The sequence below is a fragment of the Gopherus evgoodei genome, chromosome 8, assembly GCF_007399415.2.
Source record: "Gopherus evgoodei ecotype Sinaloan lineage chromosome 8, rGopEvg1_v1.p, whole genome shotgun sequence".
Lineage (NCBI taxonomy): Eukaryota > Metazoa > Chordata > Testudines > Testudinidae > Gopherus > Gopherus evgoodei.
In genome coordinates this window covers 57736977-57751281 of record NC_044329.1, presented here as the reverse complement: position 1 = coordinate 57751281, position 14305 = coordinate 57736977, and the positions used below count along the sequence as shown (strand labels likewise).

Below are 14305 nucleotides of genomic sequence, written 5' to 3'. Positions count from 1 at the left end.
TGATGAGAGGCTGTAGAGATTAATGTGTCCTCTGAACTGCCAGGGCTTTGTCTCAGAGCACCAGAACTGTGACCTGGCAATTGTCTGGAGGCTGGAGTGAACAGGGACAGAGTGAACTGCTTTGCTAATACAGCCATATCAGACACAGCTTCCAAATGTCCCTCTTTAGAAAAAAGCATCTCAAAGCGCTTGACCAGATCTGCTGCATTCGGAAGCCTGGGAGTGTGAATACTGCTTCTCTCAGAGAGTGACTAGCACTTGGACAATTGTGGCGAATCCCACCACACGCCCAGAGACCGGACAAGTGCAGGGGGACGGAACTTCTTCTGCACTCAGAGACTACGAGTGTGAATCTCTACAACAGTGCCTGCACAGAGGGCCGATCCTTCTCGCACAGCATCGGAGTAATGCTCATCTTGCATGGAGAGAGATTGAGCTTGGCATGAGGAACCGACTGTGTGGGAGTCCCTAAGGAAGCTGGCGCGGTTACTGCTAAACCGATCTCTGTTATAGAATCGTAGAAATGCAGGGCTGTAAGAGACTGTGAGAAGTCTGCAAGTCCAGCCCCTGGCCCTGAGGCAGGGCCAACCAAACCTGGTGTGTCCCTGACAGTTATGCTACTTCTAAAAAGAGCAGGGAAGGACTGCAGGGTTTTTAGAAGCCCGAGGGCCAAATTCTACACCTCACCCAACCCCACAAACCTCTGTGGGAACAAGAAGTATGTGAATCAGCCTGGAATTTACACACATGATTTTTCCCACCCCCCCAAGTAAAATACTTTGAACTAGGCAGGATCAGGGCCAGTCTTTAGCTTTTTGGCTTGTGTTAGTATTGTCCTTTGCACAAGAGGGTTGCTCTGTCTCACATGCAGGCAAGAGGTGTGTTTAGCTACATCGTCATGATCTAGCGGTGACCAATATGTACAGTCTGCTCTCACCGTTACCTGTAAGCGACCCCTTATAATTACTGCCAGATTTGGTGGAACCATGCGCACTCCATGTGGAAATGAGGCTAAGAGCCAAAGAGAGGTCGGAGGGTAAGTGCATTGCAGATGTTCATCGCGCACCCATCCTGCATAGCTAATCCTGGTTACATTCACGGGGCAGTCAGTGCCACACAATATTAAAGACAAAGTCCCAAGCACATAAAGGTTTTGACATAAGATGATGAGACAAAGCAAAGAAATTAAGACCTAAGGCTGACAACCCTTCCTGAACCTGAGCAACTTTTGGGGGTAGGGAGTGGGGGCAGACAACCAGTCTGAATTAAAGATAGAGTGACAGTCTGAACTTTGCGTTTCAGAGCTTTGGCAGGGTTCCTTGGCAGCCCTTCTGTTATGTAAACAAGGTCTTGCTGGGCAATGGAATTGAAAGCCATTTGTGTCTGCGAGTCACTCTTGCTGAGAATGTGTCGCATTACTTTTATATTGCTATTGCAGTAGCACTGAGGCACAGGCCCTGCCCCAAAAAGCCACAGTCTAACAAGATCAGGCAGGCAAAGGGTGGAAGGGGAAACAGAGGCACTGAGTGATGAAGTGACTTGCCCAAAGTGACAGCAGCTCAGAGGCAGAGTCAGGAATAGAACTCAGGTCCCCTGAGTTGCAGTCCAGTGCTCTGTCCCCACTGGACTACATACCCTAGAGGGTCCGAATGGCAACCAATATAGCTTCTGCTCCACCGATCTCCTGCTGGTGCAGATCCATTCCATTGAAGTCAATGGAGCTAAGCCAGTTTACACCAGCTGAGGATCTAGGAGCCAGGGGCAACAGCAGTACAATACTGCCCCCAGGAAGGGGAACATTGGCTCCTGAGGTCCCTTCCAACCCTAATATTCTATGATTCAGGTGATATGTACAGTCCAGGGAACTTTTTTCTCCAGCAGGGCTATTGCGTTGAAGCCAGCAGATACTTGCTTTTTATTCCCTTTGGCGTTCTCTGCTTCTCCCCCTGCTCCTGCCTCCCTAGCCTGACTTCTCCTCCTCCTTCCCAGCTCAGCAGCTTCCCCGCCCTACTTCAGTGACCAGATGTCCCAATCTTATAGGGACAGTCTTGATTTTTGGGTCTTTTTCTTATATAGGCTCCTGTACCCCCCACCCCTGTCCTGATTTTTCACACTTGCTGTCTGGTCACCCTAGCCCTACTGGCAGGGAGAGGCTCTGCTGTTCCCCACTCCCCCCACCCCCCTCTGAACCTTGTGGCCAGGGAAGTGAGATGGAGAGGCCAGAGGTGATTTTAATGAAGGAAACCAGGAGAGAAAGAACCATATTGGCCTGGGGAGCTGAGAGTGCAGCCGCCAGAACCAACTGGATGGGACATGTGCCTGCCCACGAGGAAGGGGAAAGGGACTTTCCTCAGCACCCAGCCCTGGCGAGCAGTGCCAAGTCTCCATGAAAGGAACTTCTGTTTCTATCGCAAAGCATCAGGACCCGAACAAACAGCAAAACCAACTCCACAGAAGACCCTGGGTAACAGCGCTGCTCCCCACACACTCACTAGCCTGCCAGCTCCCATCGGCCCTGCCGTGCACAAAGCAACAGTGGCCAGAGCATGCAGCATATTGCAAGTCTGTGGACAAACTGTTACCACCAAAGCACTAGAAGCTGGGCCAAATTCATCTCTGGTGTATCTCCATTGCAGTCAAGGGAGTTACACCACCAAAGATTAATATGGTTCCTTGTTTTAATGGAGAATCCTATTTGTAGCTGACACTCTTGTTTGTGCCCAATGGGGATGTCACCACCAATGGGAAGGTCCTAGGGTTATTACTACTCCCATTTGAATGAGAGGAGCAGGCCAGGTTCCTCAAGGGGCTGGAGAGGAAGGCAGGGTTTTTCTTCTCTCCAGTTTTAAGGCCCTAAAAAAAGAAAGATTTAGACACATCTTTGTAATAGCAGCATCCACAGTTATCTTAGATGGGATTAAAAAAATCATCCTGAACATACCCCCTCCTGTGCCAGGGCATTAGCCAGCTGCTAACTGATGGGGGTTAGGAAGAAAGTTCCCCTGCCATTATTCCATAATTGTCTAGTTGAGGGTTTCTTGCACTTTCCTCAGAAGCAGCTGTACTGGCCCCTTTCACAGAGACAAGATACAGGACTGGATGGGTCACAAGTCTGATCTGGCAAGGCTATTCCTGTCGTTGTATGAAAGGGGGATTCTTAGGCAATCCAGACTGGCATCCTCCATGTGGTGTGGCCTCACACAAGCGGGGCATGCGAAGTCATGCAGTGAGGAGGACATCATTTATTCTCCTGAATGGCATGACCTTGCACACATGGGGCCTGCGTGGTTATACCATGCAGAGGATGCCATTTTGTGTCCTCCATGGGGGCCAGATGGAATCACCCAGCCCACAGGCTGCTTGCTGGACAATGCCCATCCGGTTGGGCGTGCCCTGCATACATAGCGTATCACTGCACTCTAAGGTGACTGTTGCACATCTCCTCAGTGCTTATCAGACACCCCTCACTGTGACTGGGGCCACGACTGGGGGAGAGGAGATCACCACTGCAGAATATTTTGGGAATGCAAGTAGCCATTTTCGACTAATTACTAAGACACTGGCTTCCACATTCAGCTCATAAACATCATCATCAACTACGAACTCTCTGTACTGATGTGGGAGCAGCCACCACACAAACGACACCTCAGCTTCTTGCCATCTGGAGCTGAGCCTTATCCAGCCATCTCACATCCCCAGCCAGGCAGACAGCGCAGAGACGAAGCCTTGTTCGGAGAGACTGTGACACAGTCCCAAGTATCTCCACTGTGCTGATGACGCCTTAGGCCATGCTACTGGATTGGTTCTCTGAGCACATTCCTATACTCACTGCATAACAAAGCTGACAACACTGACCTTTGTGGGACTCTACAGGAGGGTGCTGGGGCAGATAAATTATTATCCAAAAGGCAGAGCAACTCCAAAGCAATCTCATCAGCTCTGGCTATTCCACGGGACTGATCTGGAAGCGATGCATGAACCAGGCTATTGAGAGCAAAGGATGGCTTTAACAGTGCACCACTTGATCAGTTTAATTTCTGTTTTAAAATCAAAGCTATTTATGAATTCAAGGAGCTCAGAAAACTTAATTAACTAGTCAGCTCCTGGTCCCTCTGTCATTAAAACAAACACACACACACACCCCTCAACTGACTCCATAGAAATTTTGTTTCAAAACATTATCTCCTGGGCAGAAGCCTCCAATGCAGAATTTCAGGTGAAAGCGCATTTTAACGGATGTAATCAATCACTGGAAATTGAAGGTTGTAAAAAAAAGTGCTGATGCCTCCTTAACTTCCAACACTCTACCCACAATATCACGCCCAGCAGCTCTTCCAATACACTATCTCAACTCCTTGTAAACTTTGTTACACGCTGTTGAGTTTTAAAATGATTATCTTCAAAAACCTAATGCACCTTGGATGGAAAACTGCTCCACCTCTTTTTTCCTCTCTGCGCACCTTCATTTTTTCTTCTTCCCTTTAGCATCTGTATGTTGGCAAATCTTTCTGCCGCAGCAGGTGAAGTCCCTGCAGGGATGGCACCTGAGGAACTTTTCAAGTGGAGAGGATGCAGGTCACCATAGACAGGCAGGAATGAGTGAGCTGGAAGCAAATTCTCTAACAATAATGATAAAGCGTCCCAGTGCCCTAGCAGTGATGGAAGCCTCTGGTGCTTCCCTTCCTTCAAAAAGTAGTCAGAAGTGACATTTGGGAAATTGGGAGCCAAAAACCCATTCCCCAGCTACTAGGAACTCCTAAGCCAGATACAGTGAACGGCAAACCAGATCAACAACATGAACAGAGAGTGAGAATTTTGTTTAAGCAGCAGCAGCTGGAGACAGCAACTAAATGGAAAGTGAAGGGAATCAAGAAAATGGTACGTTTTCATCCTGGAGAATTAGCCAGCCTAACGAGTGGGCTCCTGGGTTTGATTTGGCCTCTCTGGCACTGCTGAATGAGAGCAGGGACCACACGCTTACAGAAAACATGGAACTCAACCTGTGCAAGAGTGCAAGTTTGGTTCCCAAAAGGAGTCACATGCAGGCAATTGAAGGGAGTGGTGACTGCAGTATTTTCACACTGAACTTTGTGTGTGTGTGTGTACACACACACACCCACACCCACCCACCCACACACACACACCCCAAAACCATTATACAGGAATGAAGAAATCTCACCTTGTGTGCAAACTCAGGCATGGGGCTACTCCAGTCTTAGCCTGCAGAGGTTTCACTTTATTCTTCTACAGCATTTTCTGACAAGTTAATGAACTGAGCCTCACAGCAGCCCTGTGAGGTTGTAAGTATTATTACACCCTCCCCTGCTGCCCCCCGCCCCCGACAGGGAAACCAAGGCACAGAGAGATTAAGTGACTTCCCTACAGCCCCACAACAAGTCCATGGCAGAGCTGGGAACAGAACCCAGATCTGACTCCTACTTCTACTGTTAACCAGAGGGCCAGTTTTCCTTGTTCTGCAGAGAAAGAACACACGACATGGTGCTACGTAACAGATTTTCACAAGCAGTTCCAGTGTCCAGGTGTGAGCACCTTGAAAGCAAAATGTTTCTATACAGCTAAATACACTGAAATACCCTGCCAAGAGAGGGATCTGATTAACAACCAGACAACACTCAGAATGTCAAAAAGATTAGTACTAACACTTCACCCTTAATTTCTTTCTCTGTGGCTCTTAAGCCTGGTGTACACAGGGCATTTCATTGGTACTGAGGTTTTGTGCACTTAGGAACTTACATTGCCTCCCATTAATATTTCAGTACCTCACAGGTGGTACGTCTGCATTGCATTCAGACGTGCGATTGGAGCCCAGGCAACTTCACCCACACTAGCTTTGATCTAGCTAACATGGCTAAAAATGGCAGTGAAGATGTGGGAGCGCAGACTCCAACGCAAATGGTACAAGCCTACCCAGAACCCTGTGTCATACCTGCATTGCTCTCTTGTGCTGCAGGCCGGGCTGGTGCATCTGCACTGCTCTTTTTAGCTAGAGTAAGACTAGCATGCATGTGCCTGCCCCAGCTGCAGTCACACCTCCAGTTGCAGCATAGACAGACCAGCAGTCTTGTCACAACAATAGGGCAGTGCTTTGATCCATGGCTTACAGGAGGGGCTCGAGGCACAGAGGGACTAAGTGACTCACCCAAGGTCACACAGGAACTTTGTGACAGAGCAGGGACTTGAATGCAGATTTACCAAGTCCTAGGCTGGAGCCTTAACCCCTGGACCAGCCTTTCCTCCTGGGGATGGGCTATGAATATTGTATGGTCCTGACATTTTCCAACAGTCTCCCCTGTTCCATTGTAGATCCCCCTTCTTCCACTGTCTATATGTAATGGGAAAGGGCCAGCATCAGCTGTGCTAAAAGCCCTTCTAACCCATGAGGGCTAAACAGCCTGTGCACTGAATTTCTCAGCTGTGTTGGTCCAGCTCAGTCCCTCTTAGCTCAGTTTCTCTTCACATTCAGTTCTCTTGCTCCGTCAGTTCACAGCACAGTGGACACCAAACTCCACTTGGGGGATAAAAAAGTTAATTTCCTTGTTCCTGGAGAGGCTGGCAGACAACTGCTCACAAAGATCTTGTTAGAGAACATGCGCCAGCAGCTCTGCTACTCTTACAGCATAGCTGCCTGCAACATTGTGCTGCTGAGCCTGACATGTAGTCTGGCACTTTACAGCCTGGAGGGCAGGGCACTGACCGGGACAAAGCCTGCTCTGATGCAGGCGGAACAGAGATTTGAGGCTCCCACATATCAGGCAAGTGCACATACATGCAGCAAGTTCCATTGTAATCATAGGCATTCTGAGGGCGAGCAATGGGCTCTGAGGGCAGAACATGGCACTTAGTTAACAATTCCATGTGGATGCATGAGACTGAAACTCATCCTGCCCATTCTCTAGAGGTGTGTTGGCTCTGGAGTGCTAAGGACTAAACCCATCATACAAGCACAGGGCTTCTGCACACTGCAGGTTTTAACCTCTGTTATGCTTACTCCCCACTGCAGCTGCTCCCATGTACTGCAGTGCTGCATCACTATAACTGTGACTTGTGCTGCACCAAACCAGAGTTAGCTGCTCCAGGACAAGTGAAGCCCAGTCCTGCCATCGGGTCTGTGCAGGAGAACCCTTACCCCACCTGGAGCCATGTACAGGCACAGGGGCTTATCTCTATGGATCCAAATGCAGGACAAGGACCTAACTAGCCACTAAAGTGAGCACCCATAATTCTGGACACACGCAAGGGGAAGATCTGTGCAATTTCTACCTAGCCATTTCTCAGAGCAGAACTACATTTTGAACATCGGTGCTGACCAGCTGGTGTCTTTATTCTTCCTTCTGTTTTATTTTCAGACTATTTCTGTTACAGATGTGTCTCTTTTTAAATCCAGCTGTTAAATTTGGAACTAATGGGGGGAGGGAGATTCTTCCAGAGCTGCAGCTGGGACTGTAGAAGGGTTCTATCGAAACCCCACTAAAATGGAAATGCAAATTGGCAACAATGGTTTGACCAGGAGGTCATCTCCCTTAGCAATGTACATGGGGGAAGTAGAAGTAGGGCCGCGTGCTGTATTCCAGTACTATAGATGGGGCATACATGATGCACACGTGTTTATCTACTATGCAAACTATCTGTGCTCTATACTGCCTGTCCTAGTCACTCATGTGCTACTGTGTATGGAGTGGAGCCTATGCATAGTTTTAATATCTTTCTATAACTCCAGATGTGTTAACAGAATTGTTCTAAAACATAATTCCTGCTAACATAATCTAGACCAAAGTATAACATTGTTAGTTATATCACAGTAGCACCTAGATGCCTCATAATACCAGGGTCCCACTGTGCTAGACATGGTAAAGACACATAATAAGAGACAGTCTCTACCCTAAAGAGCTTACGGTGAGATTGACAAGACAAAAGATGGGAGGGAAAACTGAGGCACGGCGAGGTGACGTGATTTGCCCCAGGTCACACAACAGGCCAGTGGCAGAGCAAGAAATAGAGACAAGGCTTTGGAACTGTGCTGTGGCTCCGCTCCAGCTCCAGGCAAAAACCTGCAGCTCCACTGCTCCGGAGCTGCTCCACGCTCCAGCTCCGGGCTCTGCTCCAAAGCCCTGAATAGAGACTAGATCTGCTGAGCCCCCAGCCAATGTCTTAGTCACTACACCACGCTGTCGCTCATATACATGGGAAATGTAGTTTGTAAAACTGCATCCGCTAGCCTGACAAGCTGTGTCAGCAGGAGCTGTTTTTAAATTGCGTTTTAAAACAGTTTCACCAGCTCCATTAACATACTCACACAGACAGCGCCAAAGAGAATAAACGCAAACAACAAGCACAACAGACATGTATGGGACCCATTTTCAATCTGCCACAATGATTTAGCTGCACTCCACCCGGCAATGTTGTCGCAAGGCAGGTCACTCCATTGCACGCATTGTCGTTTTAATTACTGCGTTGTTAAATGAATTCAGCAATGGTCTGACAGCCCTGAAGACTGAGGGGCTAGATTTAATCACAGACCAGACCCTACAGCAGTTGCCATGGCAATGCAACCTTTCCCCTCAGCCTCTCACCAATGACCACTTCTAGGGGTCAGACAGGAAGTCAGTCTCCAGACCCCATCATTCCTGTGCTCTTTGCCAAGATTGCCAACTGTGATGGTGGTTTCTGTGGTGTGGACACCTGTGTTCACTAAGAATGGGGCAGAGTCAACCAGCTCATTTCACATAGGTCACCAAACACCTTTCAGGTGGTAATGGCTGTGTTCACTATTAACCTGGATCCAATTAAAACCAATTACATCCTTTACCTGGGGTCTCCCTCAATGCCATGATGAACTCTGCCACACTGGCATGACAGAGCAAGCTAAAGGGAGCATTGGTAGCCTTACATTCCGAAAATACAACAATCTCCGCTCTTCCCACCCCCTCACACACACAGGGCTGGGTCATCAGCTGGGTTTGAAATCAACTCATGATGTTTAGCACTGCAGGTCACACCTCTGTTATTTGAGCTGAGGGATTAACTTCATTAGCTGATGGTGATGGTAGTACATGGTTATCCTGGAGTGTGCCAGCCACTGGAAGGAGATTAATAGGTTCTTTGCCATTGTATTACAAATGCACTTTGTTTTTGTATATTTCAATATTTCACATTACTGAAATATTCAGAGCCAGCATCTGTGCTGGTGTTAATAGCACAGCTGGACTTCAGTTGCGTGTTACTCAATTACACAATGGAGAATTTAGCCCTGATTTTGCTCTTAATATCCTCATCTTTATCCTAAAGGCAAAGGGACAGTTTCCAACAGGCCTCAGTCCAGCCACCACTTTTACACAGTGAATTTTGCTTGCACAATTATGTGCAGGAGAAAATTCAGGGATTTGCACAAACTGCATGTGAAAATTGAGACCAGTTTTTCAAATCTGGCTCAAAACGCTAGCTAACTTTTGGCTTTACTGAGTGGAATTTACACAGTGATCCCCTCCCCCTCCTTTTTTGTTTGTTTCCTTCATTAGAAAGAGCCCGGGATTATCTGCACAAGACTGGAAGGTTCATTGTAATTGGTGGAATCGTCTCACCTGTACATGACTCCTATGGGAAGCAGGTTAGTTGATCAAGTTCTTGCTCTCTCCTGTGTGATATTGCCAAAGTAATATGCAGGAAGCTGGGAGTGTGCATGAATGACAGGAGGAGTTAGGTCTGAGGTTTCTAGTTCAATGAACACCCTGGGGAATCAGGTAATGCTGGTTCCAAAACTGAGTCTGCAGGAGAGCGAAACCTTACAGCTCAGCTGATGCCAGAGTGAAAGCTGTGGGGAAGCTGAGCAGAAGGCTGGGATAAGATTGCGTGGGTCACATAGTACCCATTCATAGTTCTGATTAACCTGATGTAGGGACAGCAGTGTTACCAGCTCTTGTGATTTTACCTCAAGTCTAGCTTTTTTCTTAAAGCTGCAGCTCCTGGAGTCCTGTGATTACACAAAAATCTCAGCTTTCATTTAACTTTTGCCCCCAAGTTTCTAGCCCTTGTGATTACAGAGGAAAGCTGGAAAATGTGATCCCTAAAGGCAAAAAAACCAGAAAGCAAATAATGGGCTTTTAAAAATCTCATGTTTTTAAACCAATTTTATAAGTTTGGGGGCCTGGCTCATGACTTTCATATGCTTGGATTTGGCAATACAGGGGCAGGAGCTGTTAAAAGCATCTTCTGGAGAACGAAATCCAAAGATGGGGAAATCTCTACATTTGAGCTGCAGAAGTCTCCTCCTAACCAAAAAGAGACTCGAGACAATGCTGTCCCTATCATTAGCCCCCAGGCCAAACAGGATTCAGAGAGAAGCAAAGCTCTTATGATGTCATATAGGCTGTTTAGTTCTGCCCTCTGAATCCGGGCAAAACATAGATACCTCTGCCCTATGCTGATGAGTAACCTTGGTGATGGCCCATCTGTGGGGGTGCTATTGGGTTCACACTCAATTTTGGTGGACCTGTGTCCCTCTGGTGCATTCAAGAGAGCTTAGACTAGGTTTTGGTGGGGAAATCACAGAATTGAGTCAGGTCCAAGCTTGAGGGAGGACTGGACATTGGACAAAGCTTCATTGATTCTCCCTGCATCCTCTATTAGTTACTATTCTCTTTCAGGGCCTGGTCTCCAGCCGACACCGTCTGACCATGTGCCAACTGGCCGTCCAGTCCTCTGACTGGATCAGGTGAGGTAACAGCTTATGTATTGCCAGCAGGGTTATACAGGGAGCCTTTGAAAGACACGACGCTCCTTTTATGGGGCAACGCTGGCCTGTAGGAATCCAGTTCGAGTCACATCCACCAGTTCAGGGGAAGGTCAGTTCAGACTGAGCTTGGAGAGGATTTTCAAGGGGCTCATCTCAGAGTCAGCAAGTAGTAGCTAGTGATGTGCATCAAACATCCCCACCAAAGGAGGAGGTGAAAGCAAAGCTCCAGTCAGCCCTTCTGGCTGCGGCTGATGACAGACACCCTTATGGGCTAAGCACGCAGTGTGTAATTAAAGCAAGCTTCCACTAATTATGTTAATTATGCACCAGAAAAGTTTGTGCCATTATAATTTGCATGGAAAGAGCATGTTTTAATAATGGCTCATTGTTACTGTGAGTGCCCATGCCTGTATAAAAAAACTCAGCAATCTTTGTAGGTCAGAGGAAGCGCACGTTCCTCACACAAGGAGAGAAAGTGGGAGGAGGCTGCTGAAAAGAAAGATAATGAGCAAACAGGCTATGGAGGAGAGTAGGGAAGGGGAAGAACAAGGAGAGAGGGACAAGTACCAGGAGGAATTGCAAGGGAGGAAGATCAAGAAGGTTGAGAAAAGCAGTAACAAATAGGGCACACCGGACCCTGATCCAAATCCATTGACTTCAGCGGGATTCTTCCATTGGATGAGGACCCAGATAGAGTTGACTAATATTGATGGCCACATGGAGAGACACCAAGTTGCATCAGATGATATGGAAGCTATCAGAAGGATTGGGTGGATGGTCATGACTGCATGAGTGAGCGTCTGCCTGGCTTTGGTCAGCCTGTGTGTCTGACACAGCTGGGAGCATCTGGCCATACATGTAGAAGCTTGTCTGTATGCACAAGCTCTGAGTGCTATTGTTTATTATTACCACTAGTGTCAATCTCAGATATACAGACCCTAATGATGAGCAGAGATGGTTTCTAACTTAGCTCAGGCGTGTGCAGCAGAGAGGTTACACAGCCATTAGGCACTCCGCATGTTTTTAATTAGTGAGATCACGTCTGAGAGTCCTCAGGTGGGGTGTGAGAGAAAAAATATATTCAGCTGCTAAGAAAATGTTTAAGAAACATCCCAATTTAGCAGCTCATTAAGTTTTCAATTAAGCCAGGCTGTAGCGTTGGAGGTTTGTCTTTCACAACCTGGTGTATAGAGGAGAGATGGAAATTCCTGCATCCACATTCTGTGTAAGACAGGCATGAAATCTCATTGCCAGGAAAGGCCCTGGGAACATCCAGGGCGTGATTAGCAATTCATGAAAGACTGGCGGCTTTCAGAAGGTCTGAGAAAAGCAAAGAAAAGAAGAGTTTTCCTGCTCTGGGAAAAAGGCCCAGTGAAGGAGCGGTGGGGGAAGCTTTTCCTAGAAAAAGACTGCCTTTCATATTGTCTTTGTGCAAAAAGACAAAGGCTCCAGACTAATGAATTCCCCTATGGCCTCAAGAAACAACCGCTGGATAAATTTTGTGTCTCCCAAATGATTTTACAAACATCCGGCTATGGGGAAGGATGGTCCAGTGGTTAGAACACTAGCTGTGAGGATAAGAGACACTACAGTTCAATTCCCTGTTCTGCCATAGACTTTCTATGTGACCTAGGGCAAGTCCCATAGCTTCCCATCTGTACAATGGGGATAAGAGCACTGTCCTCTCTCACAAGTCAGAGGCCAGCCAAGGGGGAGAAAGCAAGAGGTAGGGATAATTTTTATGAATAATGTCACAGCTCCTGGACACTGCATCCCAAGGCACAGTTACATCCCCTCTCACCCAGATCCCTACCTGGGGCTTCTCTTCACTGGCACCAGCTGCGCCAGTGCATATCACTTGTTACCCAAGCCAGCACGTCTAATGCAAGAGGCTCATGCTGGTGTGGTGACAGCCCCAGCACCGACAAGGCTTTCGCCACATTCCCCGTTTCCACTCTTCCTTGTACTGCTCTGACCTTTCAGTAATGCAACAGAGGACAGCGGGTTATTTCACCAGAGGTTGGTGCAGTAAATGATGTTACCTCACCTGCCTTGTCTTGCTAAAAGCCAGCAATGACCGTCAGTGGGACGGCCCTTCCCTTTCTCTGTGAGGGCCGCATCATGTAACTGTTGCTCAGGCACGTGACAGTGAGTCAGGCTGGTATGCTGCCGGTGCCATCGTGTTTGGTGGTGCTCAGCTATCAGGACTGCACCTGCACGCAGTTTAATTTCCTGAAAGAAAAGTTTAAACCCTTAAAAATTTCCCCCTTTGGCTTTAGCTGTGGCACTTCAGGGTGGGAAGGGTTAAAGATGCTTCCTCCCATATGGATAGAACCACAATAGGTCAAGGCCCAAGAAAGGGGGCAGGTAAGAGCCTCTCTACAGGGTTTTACACCCCTCTGTGATGTAAGTTGCCAACAGGCTGGGCTAGTGCCCAGCAGGGCCGACGAGATGGGGGGGAAGCCGGTACAAATTACCGGGGCCTGGCGGCCCGGGCCCCAGCTTCTTTGCCCCTGTTTAGCCAGTCCGCCCTTGCTGGGGAGCCCAAACCTGCTCTCGGCGGCCCTGGTGCCCAATATCCCCATGGAAGTGCCCTCCAGGCCAGTGCTCTGCCTGCAGTGCTGGTGTAGTTCAGTGACACCATGTCCCAACAGCCACTGAGCTTCATGCAACTTCTGCCAGCTCCTCCCAGACGCTGTTTGGGTGAGGAGGCAGAAAGAGGAAGCACTTCGTTGCGAGCAGCAGTGGCGTGGGCAGCCATGCGCATGTATGCATGGTGCACACCATTGGAAGGGGCAGGGCAAAAGAGGCAGTTTGCTGCAGGCTCTCCTGCATTGAGAGGTCCCCCAAACAAAGTCATGCTGAGACACAACGTGCTGGGGTTGCAACACCACTCACGGAAATTTGTCCCCATGGATGCTGTGAGCCCTGCCTTGAGAGTGGTTCAGCTGTGCACACCATGGGAAAAATTTCTGGGACCGACCCTGGAGAGCAGAAACCCTGGACAGACATTGCATCTATTCTTTTTCAGGAGCCCAGTGTGCTTCTCTGTCCCATTGTCATGTTGGCAACCAAAGCTGCTGTTCAATACATTCCATGCAGTGTCTGGCACCTGGGCGGAGGCCAGAGGAGAAGAGCTTTTAGATGGGCATGCCCAGGACTGGGGAGGGATGAGGAAATGGAGCAGGGATGGAGGAGTTTAACCAAAGGCAGGTAGGGAGAATACAATGAGAATGTGATGGCTGGAAAAGCTGCATTTGGCATTTTATTCCAGCCACTAATCACAGGCAGACATGAGGAAGTTAACTTGGATGGTTCCCAGCAGCATGATTGTCTCTTTCTGGCCTCTCCACTGCAACTGAGCATGCTGGATGGTGAAGGACAGAGCAAGATTCACATGCAAACCCTCTGTGTCATGTTCTCTCCTCTCCACAGGGTTGACCCCTGGGAGTGCTATCAGGACACCTGGCAGACTACCTGCAGCGTACTGGAACACCACCGTGATCTGATGAAGGTGAGTCACACCTGGGCAGGTGTGTCACAGAGGGGAGAGGG

General features: G+C 48.4%; 1 protein-coding gene across 1 annotated transcript in view; it reads left to right on the top strand.

Annotated features, from left to right (window-relative positions):
• The window catches only part of NMNAT2 (nicotinamide nucleotide adenylyltransferase 2), a 74975-nt gene that overhangs the window by 38146 nt on the left and 22524 nt on the right, over positions 1-14305 (top strand). Inside the window, exons 2-4 of the mRNA XM_030573810.1 lie at positions 9537-9625; positions 10662-10729; positions 14186-14264. Of these exons, the coding sequence (XP_030429670.1) occupies positions 9537-9625; positions 10662-10729; positions 14186-14264 (236 nt within the window). The remainder of the gene's footprint in view (positions 1-9536; positions 9626-10661; positions 10730-14185; positions 14265-14305) is intronic.